General features: G+C 36.8%; 1 protein-coding gene across 1 annotated transcript; it reads right to left on the minus strand.

Annotated features, from left to right (window-relative positions):
- Window positions 1-1,415: 1,415 nt before the first annotated feature.
- CLNK (cytokine dependent hematopoietic cell linker) lies at window positions 1,416-26,201 on the minus strand. The gene is made up of 14 exons (XM_050338253.1): window positions 25,940-26,201; window positions 24,132-24,208; window positions 23,781-23,826; window positions 21,578-21,606; window positions 21,222-21,241; window positions 19,657-19,785; window positions 16,762-16,789; window positions 14,033-14,051; window positions 13,007-13,070; window positions 11,799-11,839; window positions 7,864-7,997; window positions 7,502-7,579; window positions 7,215-7,370; window positions 1,416-1,702 (listed from the first exon to the last, which is right to left on the minus strand). The coding sequence occupies exons 1-14, from the start codon at window positions 26,082-26,084 to the stop codon at window positions 1,559-1,561; spliced, it is 1,110 nt and encodes a 369-aa protein (XP_050194210.1). The 5' UTR covers window positions 26,085-26,201; the 3' UTR covers window positions 1,416-1,558.
- Between the last annotated feature and the right edge of the window lie 922 nt (window positions 26,202-27,123).

Consider the following 27,123-nt stretch of genomic DNA (forward strand, 5'->3'; position numbering starts at 1 on the left):
ACATTGCGCATGAAAGTTGTACTGGGGAGGGGCAGGGGAGGTGTTACTCCTCAACTTTATAAGCTCTATGTGGATTAAGCATACTAGTAATGCTTGTCTTCATCTGTAAGCAAGTTTACTGTTTACTTTGGTAAAAATCTGCAAAACTTGGTATGTCACTGCCATAACCTGCTATCTAAATTTTTGAGATGTGGGGGTTTAATGGTTTTTAATTTAGATTTTTTTTTTTTTTTTAACATGGAAGTCTTTTGTAAGTGAAATTGTATTGTGGCTATGAAACTCTTAAAGCAGGTTACATCATGCTTCTTTTTATGAGCTCTGCTAAACTCTACTTTAGGAACTTCTGTTTTGTTAATTTTATTCTTATTAGAAAATGTTATGTCAGAGTAATTTCCTCTGAGTTTAACAGGTTCATCAGTTTGAGAAAAATAATTACAGTGAATGTTCTTTTGCATTTTGATGCAGCATCAAGAAATAAAAATGTTTCAAGAAAATAACAACCAACTGCTAAATTTTTTTAGAGCTGGTTTGTGCCACCTACTACATCATAAATTGGGTTGGAATGTTGTGGTTTTGGGCTTGAGTGTTTTTATTCTTGTTCCTGTTCTTAAGGGTAAAGTAACCGAGGTTAATTTTTTGTAAATTCCAATTACCTAGCCAAACTTTCTGAGTGTGCTTAGAAAGGAAGACTATGGATGCTATGGTTTGCCTTTCATACACATACGGAATTTAGTTAGACCTTCTAAAACTCAGATTGTATGAATAAGTATCACAGTATTTTTTTGCTGGAAAAAATCAAATTCTTATGTTCTTTGATACAAACTAGAGTATGTTTTCTTGTTGAGTTTGAAGCACATCTACTGTTCCTACTTTTGATTTTTACCTCTATATTTGCACATAGTATGAATCCAAAGTGACTACATAATTGTTCTGCTATGTTAAGTGTTTGAAGCCTCACGTATGGAATACAAGTATCAGCTATGCAAGCTAAACAGTGTTAGCTGTAATTATGTAAATTCTATTACTTAACTAGCTTTATAATCTGCTCCAATGCCTATGAGCAGCAGCTGACACTCACTTCAGTGCTGGCTGAGCACAGCTTGTTGTTGAGCAAACGTACGCACACCACATGAAATTGTTAGACAGTGAGAGCCCTGGCACGTAGCATTTCATGTGTATTTTTAAAAGCAAGAATATTTTTATTTATATGACTGTGATATGCTTTATTAGCTTTTTCTTAGTGGAGTTGCCATAACATTTAGGTGAGCGAGGGTGAGTTTGGTTTCCATCTTATGGTAGAAGGTAGAGTGCAAGATGAGCAAATCCGTCCGTTGTTGTCAGGATATCAGGAGTCGGTCTCAATACTTCTCTGTGAATTAATACGTTGACATATACCTTACCTGTATCCTCAAAGTTAGATTGCAACAATCAAAAAATGGAGTAGATTTGTGGAATGCTACATAACATTATGAGGAGCTCCTCTCCCAAAAGGCTAATCTGATTTTTGAGACATTTAAATAACTGTTCTATTCACATCTGTACAAATGAATCAGTGAAGTTAAGGCAGAAAACATCTGCGTGACTTGAATGGATGTGTGAGGTAGCATTGTTCTCTGTGAGTTCCTGACTGATCCTTTCCGTCAATGAGTGTTATGGGAACATATTTGTAGAATTCAATGATCTCTTCCACAGAATTAAATTTCTAGGGAGGGAAAAAAGTAGTAATCAGTGACTGAAAATGAAATTGCTATATGGTTTAATCTATAACATTAAAAGACTTGCAATGGACAATATTAAAAATAGGTAGTATTTTGCATAGAATTATGATTAGATGGAAGTGATTATGAAAGGAAAAGTACCGTATTTTGATCCTCTTATTTCCTTATGTGTCTCTGTCTTGTGTAAGAGAGCAGCTGGCTGCTTAGGACAAAAGGGGAGCATATCTAAGACCTGATAATGCAGTATCACCTATAAAAGTTTGTGATGCCAGGTGTGATGATAGATGTTGAAATGACAAAATAACTATAAATCATCACTGACTTTTTGCTGGCAAAAATTGCACTTAATTAGCAGTACATGATACTTTACACTACAAGTTTCATTGCACCATATTAAATGTAACCTTTTTTTTCCCCCAAGCAGTTTCTTGAGAAAGTTACTATAAAATCTCTTTAAAATTTGGAAGAAGAAGCATCCCAGCAGGGTAGTAGTCTTGTTCTCTTGTGCTCAAAACAAAGCCATTCTCTAAGCACATTCCTGAAGTGATAAAAGGTATGGTTCGAGATTGTTGACCTGATCAAACAGCAACCAAAAGCTATCCAAGGTGTCTATCCTTGTGGATATGTCTTCCCCCTGTCCTAGTGGGAGTGTCTTAATCCTCCCATTCCAAAGTTAGCAGTCCTTCAGTTTAAATCGTGGTCTTCCCTGTGTCTAACTTCCAAGGTCTCATCACACCATGAAGCTCTCACCATATCACTGGTTTTCCTCTTGGGCTGTTCTTTGGACTCATTGGTATTAAATCACTAGAACTGCACACAGCAATGCAAGCTTACTTTGACATTAATACTCATCACATATTTATGTAACATTTACTGTGAGTGTGAATCTTCATTGTACACCTGGTGGTATCTTGTGATAGTTTCTCTCACCCCCACCTGTTTCACACCTACATTATAACAATAGAATCTGATTAAATATGTGACCTTATGAAGATGTTCCTGTATTAAGATGAAAGCCAGTGTGCTAATTTTTTAGTTTTGTTTTGATAATTTTACTTGTATACATTTGTTCTACTTTACTGTCTTGTCTTTGCTTGTGTTCAAAGTCACTGTTGCTACTGAAAATCCAGGCAAAACTGTGGTTTGTATTTCATGCCATAACAAAGTAATCCTTACTTTTTTTATTCTAAACATTTTGTGAGCACCAATTCTTTTCCTGCTTTCTAATGTGTTTTGTTTTGTTTTGGTTTGGTTTGGTTTGGTTTGGGTTTTTTTGTTGTTGATTGGGAAGTTAAAAAATCTTACTCTAATTGCTCACCTGCTTTGGAAATTTAAATAGGCTAATGTCACATTATTCATTGCTGTACCTTTATGCTGTAGTTTTTTGGTAATGAGGGAAAAATGTTTCAGATGTTACTTAGGTATTTTTTTCTATTTTATTTCATGCTGTACTCTTATTTGAGTTAATGAATTTTAATAATATTAAGCTCAGAATTTCTTTATATCTGCTAGAACATGAAGTTGACTTAGACATCGTAATGATGAGGTCCAGAATTTTATGTCCTCAGATGTTTTAATGGAACTCCCCCCACACTTTGTTAGGCTTAAAGATACCTGAAGACATAAAGACAAAGAAAATTAGGTAGTTGATTTGTTTCCCTTCACTGTGTGAAGAGACTAATGCAATCTCTGCTGTTGTAGGAATGTCCTATCTGCTAGTCTCCAGGCTGTTCTGGAGAGATGGGAATAGGCTATCAAGAATTGTTCATGACAGACATAGTTTTGAATTGTATTGGGGTGATGGTAGGACTCTGGGCTCTGTCACACACCCTGAATGAGACTATTCATCCTTGAGGTGTCATTTAAGCTGTGGACAAGATATTTACAAGGTAAACATCTTTCTCATTTGGAAGTATTAGCTTTTGCTGTGCTTTTTTTCCTGGCAGTAACTTTTGATATAACACTGTCAGTGGAAGGCATCGTGGAAGTGCTCCCTAATCTACTTGGACAAGTCAGGCCAGTTTGATGGCTGGTGAAGGTAGGTGGAACTAATCCATTTGACTCACATGGAAATAAACTGAGTGAAATGATGTAACTGGTATGACTGATAGTTTGAAGATGAAAGTTAGCTGCAAATAGAGTGGTGAGAATGGAGAAAATATTTGTGTCCAGAACAGGGAGATCCAGAGATCTACACCAGACCATCCTTCTTTGTAAAATAGGCACGGAGTTCAAGAGAAGCCTACTTCTGCCTTTGATTTTTAGTTACTGACTTGGGAGTTGAGCCTGGTGCTGCAGACATATAACCTGTATTTTGTGTGTGGCAGATCTAGTTTTGCAAAGGAGATAAGAAAAAGATTTAAATTTTGTGTCATTATCATCTTTAAACGTGAGCAAAATTTGTATTTCTTCATCTTCAAAAGAGTTATGCACATGGAAAGAGGCAGTGTTACAGGATCTCTGGATCTTTACTAGCGAAACTGTCTGTTGTAGAGAAAGGCAATAGCCAAGTAAAGAATGCTCACGACAGCTGTTTTGAATGTAAATGCCTAAATTACATGTATGCCTCATTTGGGGATCTTATCCTTATAGCTTTATATGATTTGGCCTTTAGTAAGCTCAATATAATATATTAAAGATGTATTTAGATGTGAGCATCTGTGGCTAAATTGCTAGCAAAAGATGTACCTCCCCAAGAGAGTTAGTGGTGGACTGGTTTTGTTTTTCTTCCCCCTCTACTTGTATTCATTATATTAGAGTTTGATACTAATTTAGCTATATGGAACTTCAGTTATTTCAAACATAAAAATCTGATCATCAACCCCTCTTCCCCCCTCTTCAAGGCCTTATAGGGCTACGTGAGAAGCATGCTAGTGACAGAAGCACTCATGAGAGTTGAATTAAGTAAGTTTTAAAAAATAATTGTGTAATTGAAAATCTTATTTGATGATACAATGCTTTAGCAACTTGTAAACTGTATATGAAAAATCAAAAGTTGCAGTAGTATGGGGGAAACTTTGAATAATTATATTTACATGTAAGGAAAAGCATCTTTTTAATGGATGAAAATAGACTAATTCAAAAGTGAAAACACACTGCAGAAAATCTGTTAAGACTGAACCTCTGAACAAAATCACCAACTGGGGTGAAATGTAGTAGGTCTGCACCTGTTTTTGGTGCTTAGATTTCTTTCTCTTTGGCAGGTGAAGAGGGAGTATTCAGCTAATCTAGATAGAGCATCTGGTCTGACTGCACTGTGCTGTGCAAAATGTGGTGTAACAAAGGGTATCCCTGCTGAGGGACAATGCAGAGTGCTCTGGAAAGCATTTTAACAGGCACTGGAAAATTACAGGCAGCAATTTGCTGTAATTCATGGCCTTACAAAGTGTTTTCACCCTCCAGAGAAAAGAACCTTAGACGAGCTGCAGAAGTCAAGATGACAGTTTTCAAGAAAGAACATTTTTAGGGAATCCCTTGAGACTGTCTGAGATGGAAGAAGCTCTTCTGAGCAATGTTGGTGCCACTGATTGTTCATTACTGCACGTGTGCTGTGTACCCAGTTCTATTTTCAAGTGTTGCTGCTGAGAATAATACATAGGAGTCAGAGATAGCCATGTCTATGATTCTTTGGTACAACACAGTTAACTGACTAGCAAAGCAATTCTGAAATACTTCTGTTGTACTTGAAGTACAGGAGGATTTCTGAGTTGAAGAGAAACAATGCTTTAAAAAGAAGGCTTAAGGTAAGGTGCCACGATTACAGATTTGGTCTGGTAGAGCCAAGTCTTGGTTGTTAGCTAGATGCTTGGAATCCTTATTCTGGAATTTTTACTTTCCAATTTGACTGTTTTCAGTCCAGACCCACTGTTTAAGATATGTTCTGTCTGTGCAGAAGTTGGAACAAACAACAAAGAAATATTTTTTTGGTATTTCCTGGGATGGGAGGGATTGTGTTCTCTTTCCTTTCAGTTCAGTAAAAATTGTACTGTTCAAGTAATTTTCTAGTTACCTTAATTGTTAAAGCTGTTAACATGATGAAAATTTAGCTTTATGTCTTCAGTCTACCATACACATTATGCTGCAGTGTGCCGTATTTCAGTTGTTGTTTCTGATTTGAGCCAGGAGGACTAAACAATGTAAGAACCATGGAAAACTAAACTTACTTTCTCCTAAATCATACTTAAACTCCAAGAAATCTTCTATGAGGTTTCAGTTCAGAAATGCAGCCAGTCCTTTACAGAAGACTGATGGTCACTACAGCAGCACCAGGATGATGGTACCTGCAGTACAATTCTCCATTTGTGCTACAGTTCAGCTTCCCAAAGTGTTTATATGTGTTTGAATAATGAAGGATTTTCTCTCGCCTCTCATCATTAAACCAATGTTCACGAAGAACAACCTGTCAGAAAACCTTGTCCCTCTTGTGAAAGCTCATAAATCCTATCCCATGTTTTCTTATAAGAATTCTAATATGTTTTGAACCTGTCACATGCTTGAAGTTGGCTTTGGTCATTTGTGACTTCAGTTTTTTTAAGTCTATCTATACAGAAGGTAAGTTTTGAAAAGTATTGACATGCATGGAAAGGATGTAATCAAAGAATCAGCTACAGAGGCTTTGCTGCTTCACTCAAGTTGGATTTGTCAGTCATTTACACAGCTGATAACCCATAGGAGGTTGTTGCTTTGCTTTTTTGCTCTGCAGCTGAGCATTCTTGAAGCTTTAGGATTTTTTTCTTTGCACCTATTACATCTTTATAGAGATGACTTTCAGTTTTAATGTTTTATTTTTTCTTTTGTTAAAGAATTGCAGATACAGTGTTATTTAACAATATGGGTAGAATAAGAATTAGACTCTTATCATGACTAGAATTGAATTGAATTATGTAAAAAAGCATTGCTAATCTAAAGGGATTTTCTAATTGAAATTTACCATATCTGAAAGACTGATTGCTGGGGACTCACATGATTTAATTGCTTCTGAATATCCATGACAACTGTTGTCCTATTGCCTCATTAAAAAAAAAAAAAATTCTTTTTTTGCTGTATGAGGCACAGACAACAAGGGACATTAAACGGCAAAAACAGCACCTGGCCATGCTGTCAGATATGTGAAGTTGTTTATATATTTGAAAATGTCTGCTTATGTTATCACAAGTTTAAAGATATGCTAAAATAATATATATACCTGAAAAGGTAGAACTTTTCTGTCCCTTTTACTTTGCAGGCATTATTTACAGTACATAGAAGTAAGTACTTAAGAAAATTTGACATTGATGTAAACCTGAATTTGAGCATGGTAGGTAAAATTTGGTTTTAAATTATAAAGTAAGCTGCTTGAAAATTTGAGACGTATTTGAAATGAGAGTATTGTAAAAGAAACTAATGAAACAGCAAGTTCGTTATGTGGGAGAGTTTGTAACTAATATTTAGTATTAAGAACTTGAGAAGTGCAACATAAAAGCTATAGACTGTAACAGCAGATGGGATTTTACTTACACCATCTCCTCTGAGCCCTGTTCCCAGTGCGTATTGTTGGCTTTCTTCCAGAAAACGTACTTTAATGTTGTATACTCTTCTTCCATAATAAACAACCAAAACATATGGTTCAGCCTTTGATTTCTTTGAACAATCTCTAACCAAGAATGTCTCATCCTGTATGATACAGATTTAAATTACAGATTGTATGGTTAGTTCACAAAAAAACTTGTAAGCCATTATGGACAATTTACAGAAATTTTCCCCCAAGAGTTCGTACCCCAGGTTTTGAGATAAATGGTACTTACAGTGTTTTCCTGTAGCAGTGCCTTCTCTGCTTCATGGCGATTGTAATCTCCAACGTACCATTCACATTTGTTTAAATCCTTAATTTTAAGACATCATAGTCATTGTATAGAAATTAACAACAACTGGCAGAAGCAAAACCAGTGAAAACATATTGTATCTAAATTTAAAGCACCTTCAGCATAGTATATAAAAATAAAAATAAAAATTCAAATTCTTATCTATGGCTTCAAGATCTCATATTGGATTGTTTTGAAGGGTGCTGAATACCCACAGCTTTCAGAGGGGGTGGGAGTCAGTGCCCTATAGTGTTGATCCTGTTTCCTAAAAATTTGTGTTTTTATGAAGCAAAGCTGGTCTTTACCTTTTCAGTGGGTTGGGTAAGAAATTGCATTTCCTGTTCTACAAGTGAATGTTTTGATTTATTTTTGTATGCTGTGTATGGTGTAGGAGACGGTGACCTCTTCACTGTCAAGTTCTCTACATTTAACGTGGAACCTGTAAAAGTAAATTCAGAAGGAAAAGAGTTGTATTCTTTAAAGTAATAATTTCATTTTACACTATGTTTTACGAAGTCTGAGAATAACACTTTTAGTTTAGAAATAGAGTGTTGTGATATTAACCTTTAAAATTCAGAGCTGTCAGTTAGGAGTGGCCTTGTGGTAATGCAACATCAGTGATTTCAGACTGATGTCCCCAGAGATTTAACACAGTTTCAATCTGCCAGGCTATTGTGCACAATACCAAAATAATAAACTGTTAATAAAATAGCAGATGCTAAGTAAAATACTAAATGTGGGACAAGGATAATGGTTCATTCCGTTCTGTTTTCACCTTTTGAGCCCCCTGTATCTGTGTTGGATCCCAATTGCTGTTAATTGGATCATATTAAAGCCCCTCATTATCCATTGCCAGCCAGCATTGTTTCTACTGAGCTGTTGAAACCTTAACGGATTCAGAGGTTCTGCCGTGTTGATGAATTTCTGTCTGCTCTGTGACTTGTTTCAGTTAACAAATTCAAGACCAAGGGGTGAGGTTACTCTTGCATTAAGATGAAGATGGTGGTCTTTGGCTGTGTGCACCTGCTCTGTGCTGGGGCACTGATGGAGGGGGCTTGCATAGCTCAAAAGCCTCCCCCCAGAGCAAATGTGATTTGCTGTCTATAGATTTAGGGCTGCTGTTTAACAGGCAAACCCAGTTCCCCAAGCCTCTGGGGAGCTGTGCAAGCACAGGGGATGGGACAGGAACACCAAGCGTGGGGTAATATGGGAGGCTCGGGTTAACTCTGATCAGGATGCAGCAGAAACAGCCTGAGGAAAGCAAGGGTTTCCTTTCAATGTAAAGATCAAATATAGTTTGCAGGTATGTGACAGGGGAAGAATTGTTAATTGAAGATGAAAAGCATCATACCCTGCTATACAACAGAAAACATTTTTGTTTGTTTTGTGCAGTGCTGGTGGGAGAAATGACCTAGTGTCTACTGTAAGAGTAAATGAGAAAAATGTGGTTATCAGTGGCCTCTATCTTTTCGTTCTGGTTACTGTCACCTGAGACAGTATTGTTTGTCAGAGCAGTACTTCATTGTGCTTTATCTGTTCATGCTTTATCAGTTTATTTGTAGCATATGTCAGAATATTAAAGAAATTTTACTTGTAAGACTTTCTTTTACAGACCAGTAATACTTTTCACAGTTTTTCAATGCTCTATTTGTACATATACCAAGTTATGATTTATAATAGCATTATATTTGTTTTGCTATCAGTGGATGTTGTTTTAAATAGTCAAACAACCATGATCTTTATCAGGCAATGTCTGTTCAACAATTAAATGACTGTTCAAAGTGAACAGTGGGACCAGACAACTACCTTTTGTTTCTTAATCATTTTGAGTTGTCAAAATGTGAAATGTTGACTGTTCAGCTGATTGCATCATGATTTTGGCATTTCTGTTTGCATTATATTTTTAGTGACTATCCCCAGAAACATGTTTGCTTTGTGAACTGTGCTGTGTATGGTTTGAAATTTTTTTTTCCTGCTGCATCTTAGGCTATGGGACAAGAAGTGTAAAATACTCTTGTAATGCTCATTTTCTGAATTTGGCTGGAATGGAGCTAATAACAGCTTGTCAAGAAATTAAAGAAGAATGTTTTAGATTTTTGCACAGAAAGTAATTTGTTTTTAATAATAACAGCTAAAACTTCCAGAGAGAGAAATATAAAATCCTTTAGGTTGGAAGAGACCTTAAAGATCATTGAGTCCAACCATAAACCCAACATTCATGTTCTTATATAGGAGTAAAAAAAAGGATATTAGTATAAGTTTAATAAAATTAACTCTTGAAATATTTTTTAATACAAATATGGACTTAAAAGACAATTGTAGGGTACCAGAGGGAAAGGCTACTTGTACTCTCCCTGTTGCTTCAGAAGGGCAAGGCAGAGGAAAAAAGATACTGTGCTGTTCCAGAGAATTCCCAAAGAGCCCTGGTAGTGATGGTGGAAAGTGTCTGAAGTGGCAGCAGCAAACAGAGACCTAAATGAGCTTTGTGAATTATGTAAGGAATGATTTTTAGTAAGTATCCAGAGGAGAATGTGCGATTGCACCCCCAGCACAACAAGAAGGAAGCAGCTCAGCCGAGGGAGCCCACCAGAATCTGGGAGCTGGGACCTGTGAAATAGAGCTGGGGGAGGTGGGCTTGTTTAGCCTGGCAGTGACCGAAGTTAAGTTGAATTCTACTTGATCTGAACAAATAATACAGTCCATATGTTCTTACTGATGGTATTTGCTTTTACCATAAGTTCTCATTATGCAGTTCATAGGTTCTTGGCACAGCTTAGAGGTTGGTTTTTTGATAGAAAATGGCATTGGCAGAGGTAGTTACAGGAGAGTAAAAGTAAGCTATGTAGTCAAGGACAGTAGTAAGTCACCAGCGTGGATGATTCCTATAGCTCCTCAGTGCCCAGAGTCCCTGGGTCTCCCAAGGCATAAACTCTCGTTTTGAGGAATGGAGATATAGCATGAGCTAACTTGGCTGAATGACATTCAAAAAATCAGAAATACCCAGGGTCATGTTATTTCTAAGTATTCCATGTAAGGTACAGATACCCCTCTTTACTAACCAGTCAAGTTGTGAAAGATAAATATATGGAGTTTATAGCATTTTTTAGCTTTGTGTGCAGTATGCTGTTCTGCAAAAAGAAATTTTACACAACAGAATAAGTGTTTTCTTGTGCTTTCACAAATTTATAATCAAATTTGGCTTACTCTTCAAAAGTATGTAAGTACATACTGAGGGGTTTTTTTTGTCTCTTTTGGGTTTATGAAAATACTTTTTAAAGCAGGTGTAGGTATATTAAAAGGTAGGGATGAACCACATAGCAATTTTGGGTTAAATACTAATGAGGCCATATATTTCTAAAATTAGGTAGAGGGGTTGGTGAATAACAGGTACAATATGATATGACAGGAAAAAATGAACGCAAGTGTTCATAGAAGTATTGTCTTCAAAATTCTTCTTATGAATCTGGTGAAACTACTCCTGTGTGCTGGATTGACTTCTGACAGTCTTTAGAAATCCAGGGAAAATGAGCAGAGAGACATGGCCTTGGTTCTTGGGAAAGCCCTACCACAGGCAGTTTCTTGGCAGAGCAGCCCACCAATCAATGTTAATGTTGGCTTCTAATATGTTCCATTAGGTAAAGCCACAGAGTCCAGGGGAAGTCATATTTCCAACCATAATTATTTGATAGACCTGCCTGATAATGGCACTTACATGTCCTTGCCTTTAGGAAACTGGATAAATCTAAAGCATGTTCTTCAAAGAATGGTTTATTTGTTTACACAAAAGCATTAACCCCATAGTAGCTGCTCTATAATGTCCCAAATATCTCTAGCTTCCATTTAGCCGAGCTGATTACATCTCTGCCTGGAAAAGCAGAGAAGGTTGTGCTCACAGCGTGCTCTTTCCTTGGACACCCAAGCAATTTGCTTTCTCTCCCTCTCCCCATTGTCCTCCAAATCCCTCTCCTGTTCTGGCTGTGGGGATCTGCGATGGTTTAGCAGTTGCAGTGTAGGTTGGGCATTTCTTTGCTTGAACCAGGCATAGGATATAGCAAGAAACTGCTTGTTTCTGCACTGCTATTGGCTGTGCCATTGTTTTACTTGTCTGCTTCCTTTATTTAACAATCCTTTACACTGACTCAGTGCATTGAAAATCCTCAGTGCATAGCCACCAAAATCTGTTTCTTAATCTTATTTCTCCACATTTAATTTGGTTTTCAAAGCCATCTCTGGTTCTTACCTGAGCTGCAAGTGCTTTTAGGGCTCCGTGTACATTGAGGGCTAAGAGAAAACATTAAATGAAGGTATCATCAGAAAAATATTTTTTTAGTGGCAATGTAAGAGTCAAATTAGCGAGCAATGCATTGTTGTGATTTCCCAGAATACCCCTTCCTCTATGATGTCAGCTTTAGACCTTCACAGGTTTTGGGTGGTAATTTTGTATTTCTTGTCTTTTGATAGATGTTTCTTCCCTTAATTTCACCAGCCACTTTTTGAAGGTATGTACATTTTTTTTTACTCTCCAGAAGAGTATTTGGTAAGAGTTCCATATTTTAACTGCATGTGTAGTGAAGCACAATTTGCTTTTGTTCCCTGCTAATTTCACCTGATATTTCCAGTCCCTCTACAGGAAGACCCAGGGAGCTGTTGTTTCCTGCCTGTTCTGATTTTCTTGACCTCTGCTGAGTGCCCAGCTGGTATTTTGTTATGCTATTAATTGGAACAGTTACACTGGGAAGAGCATGGACCAAATAACTTCACATAACAGAGCCACTTGTACCACATAAGAAGAACAGAATACTAAGGGTGACAAATACTGTCACATTTACTTCAGACAATAATTTTATCTTGGAGAATACCATCATTGTAAACAAGGCTAGATATGAGATTCTGTATTTGTCTAGGAAAGATGTTGAATCATTCATATTCTTCCTATGCTGTCAGCTATACTTTTGGTTTTTTGTTGAGTGTTTTAGGAGAATGTAGATTTAAAAACACATTTAGAAAAGAGATTTGTGTGGGTTAGAAAATAAAAGTAGGACTAACTGTGGCAAATTGCTATGGAAGAATAATTGGCCTTTGAAAGGCCAAGTATGTATCCTTTGTAAATAAAAATAGAAAATGAGTAGGAGACAAAATTCTGAGGCTGGGTATAGCAGAGCTTCTTTATACAGTATATTTAACACCCTATCACAGAAATAGCAGCAGAAATGTAATACAGTAGCATACTATTAAAGATAAAAATTGTCTGTGCAATTACAATAGCTTGAAAGCAATGCCCAAAGATGGTTCTTGTCATGCATCAAGGCAAAACATAATATACCACTGCATGGCATCAGAAAGTGATATCATCTTGCTGTTATTGCATAGTGAAGTATAATTTTCTGGGGCAGAATACTTAGTCCTTGAAGCATCCAGTATAAACTCATGAAATTCTTATATTCCTACCTGGCTTCAGGATGATGCTGTTGTGCTTGAAAAGATACTTCAGTTTTTTTCCCCAAACTTGTAACTGTTAATAAAAATGATAAAAATTATTATTTCCTTTTAAGTGTAACTGACAGTATGTAGCAACTACTGTGAAATAAATTAACTACATTCATAAAGGAGGGTGAAGCAGTTCAACAGAAAAACTTAAAAGGCTGCAATCAGTCTGGCTTGAATGAGTCAGCTAATGATTTTAGTGGGAAATATTTGTCCTAGTAGTGTTACATGGGGAACATTACAGGGTTTGCTGAAGCCAAATATGGCTTAACATAATAGTAAATAGTGTAGAATGCTGAACTAGAGGTATGTGGAGAGTTCATAAATCCTTTTTATAGAACAGGATAGGCATTGAATTTATTAATGCAGTCAGTACTATTTCTTGCTGAAAATCAGGAAACGGTGCTTTAATCCGCAAAAGGAAATGCCAGAGGAATTGATAAACTCATTAACACTAAGTGTAAACAGCATAAAAGTCACGTAACTTGTATCTATCTTCAAAGTATTTTAGAGTAATGTTTTTCATGGGCCTTCATGCACACATACATAGACACACATGCACACATGGACCTTCACACACACACAGATAAACAGCTTAAGCTGTTTTGAAATACCTTTCTTTCAAAATTCTCACCCTCAGATTATGGGAGAGCAGCAAGATGGAGAGAAGGGTGATACCCTCTGTGTAGATCTCTTTCAGATATTCTTCTCTTGGATTTTTAGGCTGCAACACTCTTATTTTTCCCAAAACCTTAAGATATTTTCTTAGAACAAATGTGATACCCTGGTTCCCCACATAGCTGTAGCTAAGGCCAAGTTAAGTTCCTTTTTTCTGCTGCATTTTCCACAACTATTGAGATCTCTCTAAATCTCCCTGTTCCCAGCAGATATATACTTGTCTCTTGCTTCAGTTAGAATTTTAATGATAGACTATTTCAGTTTTGGAATATGAAAGAAAGACATCAAATTATTATATTATTAAATACTGACCTTGCTCTCTTCCAGGTGCCTATATGAAATGATAACATAATAAATATTTTTCTTTGAATTAGTGACTTGAATTTACCCCAACAAACCCAACTATATTTCAGTTTTAAAACAATTTATAGACATTCAATCATTAATACTGGATCACTTTGTCAAAAACGCAGGCTGAATGCTTATGTCAGTCCACTGGTGACAATGAGAACTGAATTTTTTAAAGGTGTGAGTGAACATATGATCTATTACAATGATCACCATTTCGTGATGACTATTGTACATCAGTTTAACTTACAGTATGGTTTTTCTTCCTTGATCTTGATTGACTGGAGAGACACTATCCAAAGAGTAAAATCAGTAATCTCTTTTCAGACTCCTTAATTGACAGTACAGTTATTTTTACTATCATGGCAGATACTTCATTCAAAATTACTGTGTGGAGAGTCTTAATCCAGCATATTATGTTACATACCAGTGAACGTTACACAAGTTTCTAAAGACCAGAGTTTGACTCAAACTTTCACTGTATTTCTATATTATTTTGATTCACATGGGAATAGTAATTATTTTGTTTGTTAATTTGATCCACGTAAGACTCTAAAACATAAATATTTAAAAGAAGAATTGTTGGCTCTCTAGATGTTGCACTTTAAACCTTCCATATAAATTGCTTTCCCAATAATGTTTACACATTACTTAGGAATTCAAAGTCTCATTCAGCTCTAGCCCAAGCTCCTGCTTAGAGTGTGGTGAGCTGTGATATGAGACCTATGATCTCAGAGCTTTGACCAGCTGGGTATTGCAAACCTCCTGGAACATATGGTGATTTCACTGCCTGCCTGGGAAACCTGCACCAATACCCTCAAAAATACCCTCATATTTAATTTTTTTTCCTTATTCCTGGTTGAGACCTTCATCATTTCAAGATCATTGCCTCCTGCACTTCCGCTGTGCATTCTGCAAAATGCCATGCTCTGAGTTCTTTATAATCATTTCTTCAGCAACTGACTTGCTGCTATTGGGTTCCCCTGGACCTGCCCCCTCTCTAGGTGAAGGGAGGCCAGCCCCATCTTTTCCATGCCAGGAGACACACAATATTTCTCCTTTAAGAAGCAGCCAAACCAAGAGCCTGTTAAGAGATGCAGTATTTGCGCAGCTGTACAGTGCCCAGACTGAAATGTTAATTACAAGTGTAAGATATTTATTGTACTTGGGAGTGTTTTCGTATTTGTGGTGAGTCAGTATCCAGGACAAGCCAAAGCTTTTTGTATTAAAATATTACCTTTCTTGAGAATAGATAATTTTTTTAATTGTTAGTTACCCTATTGCTATCAAACCACATTTTTGTAACCATCTTTCAAACTGAAGGAATTTCTGACCATGAGAGGAGTGAGGTTTGGGACAACCTCCCAGTCAGAACTGTGGAGAAGGAAAACTCCATGGATTTGAAAATTAGAGCTAGACCAATCTATAGATTTGTGCTACAGCCTACTGTGGTAGGAAACAGTTGGACTTAACTAGTATAGAGATTCCTTTCTTCTGTTTCTTTGCAATGAGAAAAAAAAATGTAAACCAATTCAACAGGAACATGTTAGTGCAGTAAATAAAACATTCAGTAAGAAGCACAAAATGCCATAAATGATAACCTATCTCTGAATTTTACAATCTTCAACACTCTATGTGATTGTAGGGACTTAATAAGTTTTATAGAAAACCACTTGTCGTAACTAAACTCCCTTATTGCTAAACCCATTTCCTCTGCTTCACTTCATTAGTGTGAGTAGAAAGTGAAGGAACTTGTTAAAAACTTTTTTACAGAGACAGGGATCTGAAAAAAAGTAATAATAAAAAAAAATCACTTGCCTTTACTAGTCTCTGTGTAAAAGTTACTGCTTTCTGCTTTATAGATGCCTATTACTGCATTCCCAGCATCGCCTCTTGGCTTCTGTCCTCTAGGCAGAGCCAAGTGGTGCAGGGGTCACTGGAGGTGGGGCTGCATGTGGCCGTGCTGGGAGAGAAGGGCTCAGCTGGGAGGAGAAGGGGTCAGCTTGGAGGTGTAGAGAGGGAGGGAAGAGCCCTTGTAGCTTGTCAGAGAGGGAAACTCAGAGCTGCTGCTTCAGCAGTGCTGGCACTGGGAGCACACACGCCGCAGTGGTGCTTGGAGCCTGGCAGTGGAGCTTGGCCCTAGGGAAGGAGTGGGGGAGGAGAGGGAAAGTGGAGCTGAGGGATGACAAGCGTTGTTAAATCTGGATATAAAATTGGTCCCTTTTTGTTTCTCTTATTGAAAAGGGTCATCTTATTTTTGAGGTATTTATTTTACATTAATGCTGTTACACTCCTCTAATGACCTTATATTTCAGTCTTCTGCTTGTAAAAATTTATATGGAATCTAAGTTTGTCTGAAGGATAGTGCCTCTCCTACTCCTCAGTGTTCATAGCCATGCACAACCTCTGGCAGTTACGAGTGATACTTTTATGTGGATAGCTGGGAAGGTGTGTTTGCACTGTATCTATGTTTTTATTTCTGGAAACAACTTCAGGAATTCACCTGCCATTCAGAAGGGAGCAGTGCTGAAAGTGCAACACGTGTTAAAGATAGACACTTTTATGATCCAAAGCTAATATGATTCTACTAGTTCTTTTACATAATAGGCTAAAATACTATTACAAGAGAGGCTGTGTAGCCTGGAATGTGTATGGCTTTTCTGGTCTCAATATATACAAAGATGAATACTTACTTCATTTAGTTCCTTAACAGATAAATGTCTGGAAAAAAAAGAATAATATGCAAAAAATTTAATTATCATAAAATAAAAATCACATTGAGTACTTAAATAGTTTGATTACATTATCACTGAAAACTAACTGCCCTTGGCAAGGGAAGGAATTTATTACTGCTATAGAAGTTCAGAGGCTGGTTATTTTTTTACATAAATTATTTGTGGGAGAATGTTTTGGAGGAAGGGAAGAAGAGATAAAAGTATCAGCTTTTTAACACTCTTCATCTCATGCCAAAAGGTCTTATTACACACTTTACAGTCAGCTATAAATGGAGGTAAGTTCCTTGAAGACTGAAGAGATTCAAAATGAAACACAGAGGCAGAATGGAAAGTGTAGAAGAAAGGAGGTGAAAACCAGGGAAAGAGGAATGGAGGATGTTCTTCATGGTCCTGAATCAAGTAGCTGTTTTTCTGCCTTCTCCTGATCAACAGGAGTATCATCCTTTCCTAGGAAGGAAATATTCTCCCTCCGAAAATGGTCAAGGTATTGATTCTGACATCTTTTGTGAGATGTTTTGGATATGATGAACACTCATGCTATTTAGCATCATGTATCTCATAATAAAAGAGACAGAGGACCAGATTTTACAAGTTATTTAGCAATTTAAGGTGTGGATAAGCATCTAGTAGTTTTTGAAAGGCTCTGGGATTTAGTCCCTGTTTAGCTTGTCTCCTGGACTGAGAAAATATGACAGTGAGTTATTCTGCTAAATCAGTCAGAGGGAACACAAAAGGAAGATCTGGTACAGAAAAGCCTGAGAGCTATTTTTCAACGGTGAGAAGGGGTCTCTTCATCATGTGTGTGTGGAAAATATCAATCAGCATGGAGGGATAGAGAGGCAAGACATTTGGGAATGACCTGTTCAGGGAAAGTTTCAGGAAGGCTAGGAGAAAGGAGAGGAACTGTTTTGCATTTTGATAGTTTCTTTTATGTTAGCTTCTGGAATTTGTTAGCTTGGTCTCCAGGGCCATTACTTCACGTGTGAAAGCCAATATTCAGGGCATTGGGTGCATGGTAAAGTTTAGTGATATTAAAGGTGTGCTTGCAGGGCTGGCCTCTGCCTTGAACGGACATGCCTCTTGCATGGCCTGCTTACCACAGGCATGTAGTAAAGTTTTAAAAAAAAGTTTAAATCACACCAAAGCTTCTAAGATACATTCCAGGATCCTGCACGTATCTATTTTTTTATGAAGCTATTTATAGCGTGTATAAATAATGATGTGTTAAATTTTAGAAGTCCTCCAAATCTTGTTGGAAGACAGAACTTGCACTCCTAAATCACATCTGTGGTTTGACAGTTTTGCTTACAGTCTAGCAGATACTGGCTGTAGTGTTGGACTCCTTCACACTGCAGCTCATATGTATGTTTTCTCCTTACAAAGTTGTAACTGGACTGAAGATGGCTGAGAAATAGTTTGAGTGACCTGATTGGGAGATTTGTCAACTGCCTCCCCCAGTTCATGTGTGGTCTTATTCTGTGCCACTCCTTTCTTGCTCATGTGATTGAAACCCCTAGTACAATAGACATGACATGTATTTATATTACAGAATTTGGTTTTATAATAGGACCTTTCAAATCCAAGTGTTCTGCATACTGATGTCTGCTGGCAACGTGGATTATAACATTTCTCACAAAGCTCTCAATCTGTGTGCTGCTCTACTGAGGGAGGGGATCAGTCATGGGATTTGGAACTTTGCGGCTCTGTGATAGATCTTTCATTGAATATGAAGCTACTTCACATTAATAAAATGTCTCAGCAACCAACAGATTTTTGGAACCTAATCTATGAAAAAATTTAGGCGCCATTCAGGAAAAAACCCATCCCAAGAGCAATACTTAGAGCTCACTCCTTAAGTATATGCTTAACTTTAAACAAAAGGTTTACTTCCTTGGTTTATAAGCTTATTTTCCCTCCAAGGGATTTGTAGTGACCTCTGTAAAATGAAGCAAAATTCCATCCTGATGAAATAAAATTGAAATAATTTTAGGAAGGATGGACAGGACTGACACAGCTTCTGGCTACAATAGGTTTTTGTCAGCATTCATTTGAGTGTTATACCCTGTGGCCCCTGGAATTGTGTCGTTCCTCTTCCCAGCACGTGTCTGAGCGCCATCCCCTGTTAAGAACATGCATTTTGGTCACACAGCAAGACTATGTACACAACACTGAGTGGCATGCACACGCTCATCTGACAAGATATGAGTTGAGTGAAAAGAGCAACCAGACTCATAACCTGACATATGCATTGCTTGATCATACAGATGGACACAAGCAAGTTGTTCTTCAGGACTTGGCAGAGCTCATCCTCACTGCCATGTCAGGATCCTGAATGACCATGGGCATTGTGTGGCAGGAGTAAAAGATGGAGAGGGCGAGAAACGAATCATAGTCTGGATTTGTTGGCCTCGTGGGCTGAATCCAGAATTTTACCTATAGATTAGTCATTTGTTTTACTGAATGTAATATCCTCCTGTATCTCTGTGTATTTCCCCATCACCAACTGTGCTAAGCGAGTAGAACTTTTCTGCTTAAAAAAGGTTGCAAGATCTCTAAATGTTATTAAGAAAATGTTATTAAGAAAAGTTATTAAGAAAAAATAGGACAAACCTTAAACAAAGTGTTCTTGAAAGTTCTGCCTACTTTTCTACTCCTTCTTTACTGTTGTCAGTTTTTTCCTTAAAAAAATGCCAGTGTCACATTACACTAAATACCACTTCTCTCAATTATTCACAGCTGTCTAAAGAATAATTTCTTAAGTAAAAGCAGAGGTGCAATGGAAGTAAAGTCTTGTGGTTTGACCAGGGAGAGTGTTTTGATTCTCAGGGAACGAGGATGAGGAATGCACCATACCTTGAGACTTTTGCTGATATTGGAAAGGTGGGAGCTTGGCTGAGCGTGTTCCTCTTGTGAAAGAACTGGCTGCTTATCCTTGGCTCTGGAGGAAGTGGCTGATACTGCTTTGGCAGCGTGTTTGGAGGCCTAAAGAAGTCAAAGGAGAATTTGAAGAACTATTATGGAATAAAGGAGGTGCAGGGACTGTATTGTAAGTGCAAGGTCTAGAAGTAAGAGACTAGAATTTTCTGAGAGCATTTCAAAGTATTTTGCTGAGCCAAACTCAGGTCCAGGAGCTTCTTAGGGCCCTTCAATAGCAATAGTAATATTTGATAATATTCTACATTTACAAGACATTATATGCCATTTAATACTGCTTTTTTGTGCGTCATCAGGATGTGCCAGGTGCATACAGCTTTCCAGTGTGGATATTTCTGGGTGGGTAGGCCTGTGTATATGGTCCAGCCAGGGAACACACTGCAGTTGCAAACACAGAGGACAAAATGCTCTTCATCCCAGAACACTGGGCATGCTCTGCCCATGCTCTGGGACCAGGCAGTCACAGCCCAGCTCTGGCTGGAAGCTATAGCACAGAGAGGTTGGCTGGATAATACTGGAGGTGCATCCATGGTGCCTGTCAGAACTGCCCTTCAGCTGTGGGCTCCTGGGGAGGGACCCTTGTGTGTTTGCAGGGCACATACCTAAATGAAGTCAGGTGAGAGAATTAAAAACCATTCTGGCCACCATAATACAAAAAAACCACCCAAAACAACCAAACAGTGAAATTTTGTAGAATAACGGATTGAGAATGTCCTTATTTCTGCACTTTTATAATTTTGAGTTTGTGAAGATACACTGCCCTTTTATGGTATTTCTCATTTTTTAAAGTAATATCTGAATATGTAATGCTTATCATACTTTAAAGTTCTTTATACATTTTGGGGCAGTCAGTGTAGGCATGGAGGAATAAGCTTCTAAGTTCTAGATGACCTTTTGGAGGGATGTTTTAATTGTAGCAGATATTTTTTGGAGTTGAAAAGATCAAAAAGCAATTAATTTTTTCTTTGTGGGTATATCATAGAAAAATATATTTGTGCAATAGAGCATGGTCCATCTTCTGTGGGAACAGATGGAAAAATTTCCAGTTAATTTCTATGGACATTATTTAGATTTATACCAAAAAGCATTGGCAGAATGATTTAAGAGGGAATGAAGTCAATATTATCGCAGTGAACAGAGCCTAAGGCACAAACCAAATTGATGGAAAATTTATTTTCCCCAGCAATTTATATCTGGGTTGGACCTGATTCAAGATTTCTAGGTTTTTGACTAGTCCGTAGGCACAGCCAAATTGATTTTGAAGATGCAGGCCTGAGGTCCCCTAATGAACACTTACAGCTCATGTTTTGTTCTCCCTGATTTCACATCACAACCTGTAAGAGTCCAAAAAGTGCCAGGCAGTAGAAGAATGCTGGCTCACTTCCAGTCGCCTCATTATCATGGGCAGTACAGATGGATGTGAGCATTCACTGGCACTGAGTTCCCCAGGGACTGCAGGTAGGCAATCTCTTACGTGATCTTACCGTGGGGGAGGCACAGGTTCCTGGAAAAGAGGAAACAGAAATCCCTGTAAGCTTTTTTCCTTGGTTAACTAGAGAGAAATGTGAAGAATTTAGATTAAGTAGACATGCCCACGTCAAGAGTCAAAGGTTTTATGTGCTCTACAGCACAAAGCATCATGCTTTAGCATGCTATTTTAAAGTCACTGAGGAATAAAAGACATTTACATAAACCGTGAATGCGAGTGAGATAATGCAGGACTGCAGATATGAGTTCTCTTATCCTTTTTAGTGCCAGCAAAATGGCAGCCTGCTTTTAAAAGTCTATTAAATGGCAAAATGACCTGTAAAAATTTTAGTTGATGAGAGATTCTGCTTACCTGGTGTCCCTGTATTTTCATTCTTCCTCCTAAAAATAATTATTAATAATTGTTAGTAGAGCGCTACCCACATAATTCACAAATTAAATTATAGCTTTATTCTGGTATTGTTGTTGTTATTACTGGCAGTCCAGTCCCATTCCTTGCAAACCCCCAGCTCTGCCTCCAGAACTCTTTGCTCTGGCTTTCAGAATGAAACATTTCAGGGTGATATTTATCCAGGTATTGTAAATTTAATTATTGTTTAATTATTGTCCAGAGCCTTTATATGTTTATCAGGTTTGACATGCATTTTTTGTCTGTCCTAATTTTTCTATAGAAATTAATAAAAATATTGAAAAACAATGAAAGTAAATATACTCTTTTGTTTTCAAATTTACCAAAATATACCTGATTATTTAAATTAACATCTTGCTAATAAAAATTAATCTTACTCTATTTTCATTAGATTTTGATATTGAAAATATTCTCCTAAATTCTACTTGCTGAAATCCTAATTAATGTAAAGGAGATGCAACATATCTCAAGCTCTCCTTTAAGTAAAACATAACAATTTGCTCTGACTAAAATAATGGTACCTTAAGTGTTTAACAGTTCTAGAAAATACTCTGACAAAATTTCTTCTGTGCTGTTTATGCCATCTTGTGGCAAGGCCTCTTAATAGCACTGGTCACGAGAATAAATGTTAAGGTGTATTTATTAACAGTGTAGTCATTATCTAAAAATAATAGCATCCTCTATAAGCACTGTTTGCACAGGATGTATTAAAAATATATGTAAGCTGCATTCTCAAACTGCAGAGTTTAATTTGCCTGCTTACAATGGCTTTGGTTCATCTTGACATTAGCACACATCACACAGAAGCAGACAAGCATGTAAACCTACTAAATCCTGGTGGAATTCAAAGATTTAGATAAACTGGCAAACTGTCCCTGTGTACTGATTTCTGCTGATTTTGAAGCTGGCTTACTGGAATTTGTATTATTTCAGATTTTTTTAAATCTACATCAAGATTTGCTCACAAGAGTCAATCTAACCTTTAACTTTCAAACTTTATAGTGCTTACTTTCTTGTAATCTGTAGGAATTGCTTGGATCTATGTTTTGCATTATAGGATGAAATAGAAGGGGAAAAAAGCAAATTCTGTTTTATATGGAAATCTTTGAGTTATTTTTCTGGCTGATCGAATACAATACTTACTTTCTAAAAATCAGCTGTTGAAGCAAACACAGAAAGGATCACATTTTCTTGGTTTGGCAGTTGCAGTCCTTTTGACAAGATTTAGCTTATGGCTCAAAGGTTTGAAAATGGTAAGAGAAAAAATATTCCTTTTCAAAGCTAATCAGATATTTAATCCTTCAGTGGTTGACTTTATGATGTACTGCTACATCAAAGTATATTAAATATAAAAAAGTTTATAGAAACTACTTAAAAAATAATATTATGATTGAGTAAAACCATCAATTAGAGGGATAATTCAGTAGATTCTTGAAGAACAAGATAGCAATCTGTCTCTGATTTCGCCATAATAAACAAAACAGAACAAACAAAAATTTGATTTTGAAGCAAATTTTCAGTTACATGTAAAGCAGCAGAGAAAAAATATATTCTAGGTGATGTACCACACAACATATTCTTAGTAGATGAACATTGTCAGACAGCCTTTGTAAATAGTTACCCTAGGATGTAAATCTCTAGTAAGAATTGCTAAAGTTGATATTACTATTTAGAAATCGTTATTAGATTATCCTTTACAATACATTCATACAAAATGTCTGAGAAGCATAGGGAGTGAAAAATCATGAGATCACGAGAAGGACAAGTAAAGCTTAGCAGGGATCTTGCAGCCTTTTGGTGGAAGAATTTGGGAGACATGGGTTTCTCTCTGCCCTCTTATGTCCTTATAATATAGGAAAAGGAAAATCTGATTTTTAAATTGATTGGCTGTTTTTTCGTACCCCTTGAAGAACAGGGAGCTCCTGAAAAAACATATCTCATTCTGTAAATAATTGGTTTAGGGTTAGATAGTTGAAACGATATTGCAAGATCTGCAGTATGATTATTTGGGAAAGCAGCTGCTGTTCTGAAAACCCTGTTTATTCTGTCATCTGCAGTTTCTTCCTGTGTACAAAAGATAAACATGGAAGTAACAATTTCTATTTCTGTTTGCAGAAATGGGTAGATTTTTTTTTTTTAATTTTACCTCTAACACTTGGCACTCTCCGCCCCTCTGGAACAGATGTGTGAATCTGTTAATAAAACAAAATAAAGATGTGATATTAGTCATCACCCTTGGAATTCTGTCTAGTAGAATGGGTGCTGCTCCTGACTAGGATGCCTCTAATACTTAGAGGATCCCCAGCAGTCAACAAGTGAAAGTCAGTGGTGAGGGCATCAATGCAAACTGAAACAGGAACGGCTCACAGGTACGTGTGTTTCCTTTTACAAGTGAATTTTTTATGGCTAAGACTTTAAATGGACTGCATTTAACTTTAAAGAATATTAAAGAAAAGGAGAAATCTGTTTGTGAATAAGGTTTAGTATCTTTACTTACAGTTGAGTACTGAGGGGGCTGAGATGGGTGCTCGCTCATTGGGGAAGTGGAACCCGAAGGCCTTAAACAACGTTTATCTGTGAAAGAGGAAGGAAAATCAAGACTGAGTAATTCAGTAGCATGAGGTTTTAAGAAGAAGAGGTTTTAATGTTCAAAATAGACTTTTCAGATCAGGTCTTGTCATTTTTATAGCATTTTAAATTTTCCTTTTCAAAACTTTAATGTCATTTTAGCAGCTGTATTGAGGACGTAGGCATGACCCTGGTAATAGCTTCATGCTTAACATCCTCACTGTGGTTAAAAAGAAGCCTTCATAAGGTGGTACACAGTTAAGGAAGACATTTATCCTTAACTGTGATTAGATTACTGAATTTGTTTTTCATTTGAGTCTTTGTTCTTGTCAGTGCTGTTGTTTTGTTTGGATTTTGTTTGGGTTGTAGTGGTTTTACTCTCTAGAGAGCTTTTTAAGTTTCACTTTAGCTTTTAATAAATACTGGACCCTGGCTGTCTAAAAGAAATGCACAGGTTGTATGCTAGCATGTGGTTTTGAGTCATTAATTTTATATCCCAAGGGCACTGGTATTTATCTAGGAAAGATGGCAAAAATGTTAGCATTGAATTTTACCCTTTTGAAATAGATTTTCAGATCTTTCCTCACTATTGTATCTTACCACATTATAGTTACAGGGCATAACATACAGGAAAAAAGCAGCTTTTTGTTTAATGTGTTTTATCTGAATTCACAAAACAAAAATTACATCTTTTGGGTATTTCACGACAGTCTTACATAAACAACATAAGATGTTGGCTGCTGACTGAAAGTTTTACTACTAAACAAGACAAAAACAGTATTTGGAATTCAGATTTCCAAATAAAATGTGCAAGTTAGTCTTTGGAATGTAATGTAGGATATCTGGATGTTCAGACTGATTGTGGTCTGCTCACACACTGGTAAATTTACTAACTTTAAAAGCCATCTATTTGTTTAGATATCAAAGTCCCACAAAAAATCATTAGATAAATCTTTGCTGACTTTGATGTGAACCAGAGCAAGCTTTCATACTACATTGATCCTGTATTTTCAGATATCTTTGGTTTCTGGTTTCCGTTCCTCCTCATCTAGGATTTTCCTCCAGTTTTTTAATGATTTAAAACCTCCAGAGAGCATTTGTAATGGCTTGCAGCAAAGGATAGCTGTGACAATATTTCACATCCATAAACAGGATATTAATTGGCTCTGTATGTTTGGGCATTTAAATTTGTTTAGGCATTTTAGTAAACCAAAAGGAGATTAATGAAGCTATCTTGCAAGGTTAAGAATGCCTGAGAAAAAAACACAAAGCTGTTGCCTATTACTCTTCTGGAAAACAGCAAAGAACACCTTTAAAAAGAGTACATTTTTTCATCTGCAAATTATCATCTGGAGGGAAGTTTCATGTGTTCTTTAATACTTTTTCCATCTTAAAGGTTTCTAGGCTTAAATAGCAGGGAGCTTTTCTGAAACAGTTTTGAGTTTAATCAGTCAGGTTTTTTGCACATTCAAGGTGGAATGGGATAATAGAGTTATCTCATGAGGGTAATATTAAAATTTAAAGAACAGTGTGTAATTATTAATTTAACATAATCTAATGGAAATAAGGATAACTTCTGAATTTGAAGATGCAGACAAAGCTCTTGTGTTTCTGCATACCAGTGTTATATTTCAGTTGAACCATTTCATTCTAAAAGATATCCACTCTGAAAACCCTAAGTCTGTACTGCTCCTGTATATCTCTAGGTTTTTCTCACTTTCCACAGATAGAAGTTACCTGCATATTCAGACTCTTGTAGAGGTTTGGCAGGAAGAATTCTTAAAGCACAGATGGCCTCCAGAGTGGAAGAACTTACAGTCTCGTAATCATCATCCTCCTCAGATAGCTTGAGGGAAGACTGTAGGTCACCCCTTCCCTTCATTGTCAAATATTTGCTCTGGACAGAAGAAGAGATATACAGATAATATAATTAAGTTTAAGATTAATTTCAAATTTGTAAGTATCTGATTATCATAACTAGACATTTTGGTGCACAGGAAATTTGCTGGTGGAAATTGAAGGGTTGGAAAGTAGTTGAGCAAGTTCTTTGAGTACCTAATTTTTTTTAATTTAGATTCATAAAATAGCCATTTGGGAGACAGTTTAGATCTCTCTCTGAATTTTACCTGTCTGATCTTGAAAATATAATGATAGTGTTTGGTTTTATTATCATTTGAAACTGTGTCTTTCATTATAGTATTATCCATGTGGTATTTATATTGTACTGACTGTTTACACATGTTACTTGCAAGAATATATTAACTAGCTCATCACAAATGTGACACTTTAAAATAAAAACATGAATTGTTTTGGGGAATTTGTGCTAGCAAATGTGCAGCCAAAGTGAATGTGATAGCAAGTGTGTACTGAACAGTGGAATCCATAGAATATGATGCTGAGAGTGACGAAGGATGTCTCTGGATGTGTCTACACACTTGTACTAGGTTTGTCCAAGATTAATAATCTGGAGTCCTGCTCTACCCTTCACACTCACTGTTTACGTACTGGAACACAATTGCTGTCTTCCTTCAGCACAGAGCTGAGACTGCTGCTGAGTGAATTCATCTGAGGGCATCCTGCCTCATATTTTGCTGCCAACAATATAGATACCTCATGCCCTTGGGTCTTCCCTGATGGGTTTTTTATTCTCTTCTTGAACTCACTAATAATGGGGAATCAACAGCTTCCTGGGGTGTCTTCTTCTACGAGTTAAATGCTCTTTCAGTTCATGCTTTTTCTCTTGAGTGCTAAAATTTAAAGCAATTTTTTTTTACCCTTCAAGGACACTAAAAAAAAATTGATTACTATCCACTTTATTTCAATCTTTATTATGCTAAGGCCAAAAATGATATTTCCTTTTAGTCTTCTCACTAAGCAAATACGCTTCTTTAAAGCTTTCCTGAGTTGTCAACCAACTTAAG

The sequence above is a fragment of the Myiozetetes cayanensis genome, unplaced genomic scaffold (genome assembly GCF_022539395.1).
Source record: "Myiozetetes cayanensis isolate MyiCay16 unplaced genomic scaffold, myiCay2020 scf7, whole genome shotgun sequence".
Classification (NCBI taxonomy): Eukaryota; Metazoa; Chordata; class Aves; order Passeriformes; family Tyrannidae; genus Myiozetetes; species Myiozetetes cayanensis.

Excerpts from the sequence above, each read along its gene's own strand:
- CLNK (XM_050338253.1), bottom strand. The coding sequence starts at position 26,084 with ATGAAGGGAAGGGGTGACCTACAGTCTTCCCTCAAGCTATCTGAGGAG. Across the intron at positions 21,242-21,577 it reads TGAAAATACAGGGACACCAG|GAACCTGTGCCTCCCCCACG; the intron begins GTAAGCAGAATC and ends CCTCTTTTCCAG. Across the intron at positions 7,580-7,863 it reads TTACCCAACCCACTGAAAAG|GATTTAAACAAATGTGAATG; the intron begins GTAAAGACCAGC and ends CTTAAAATTAAG.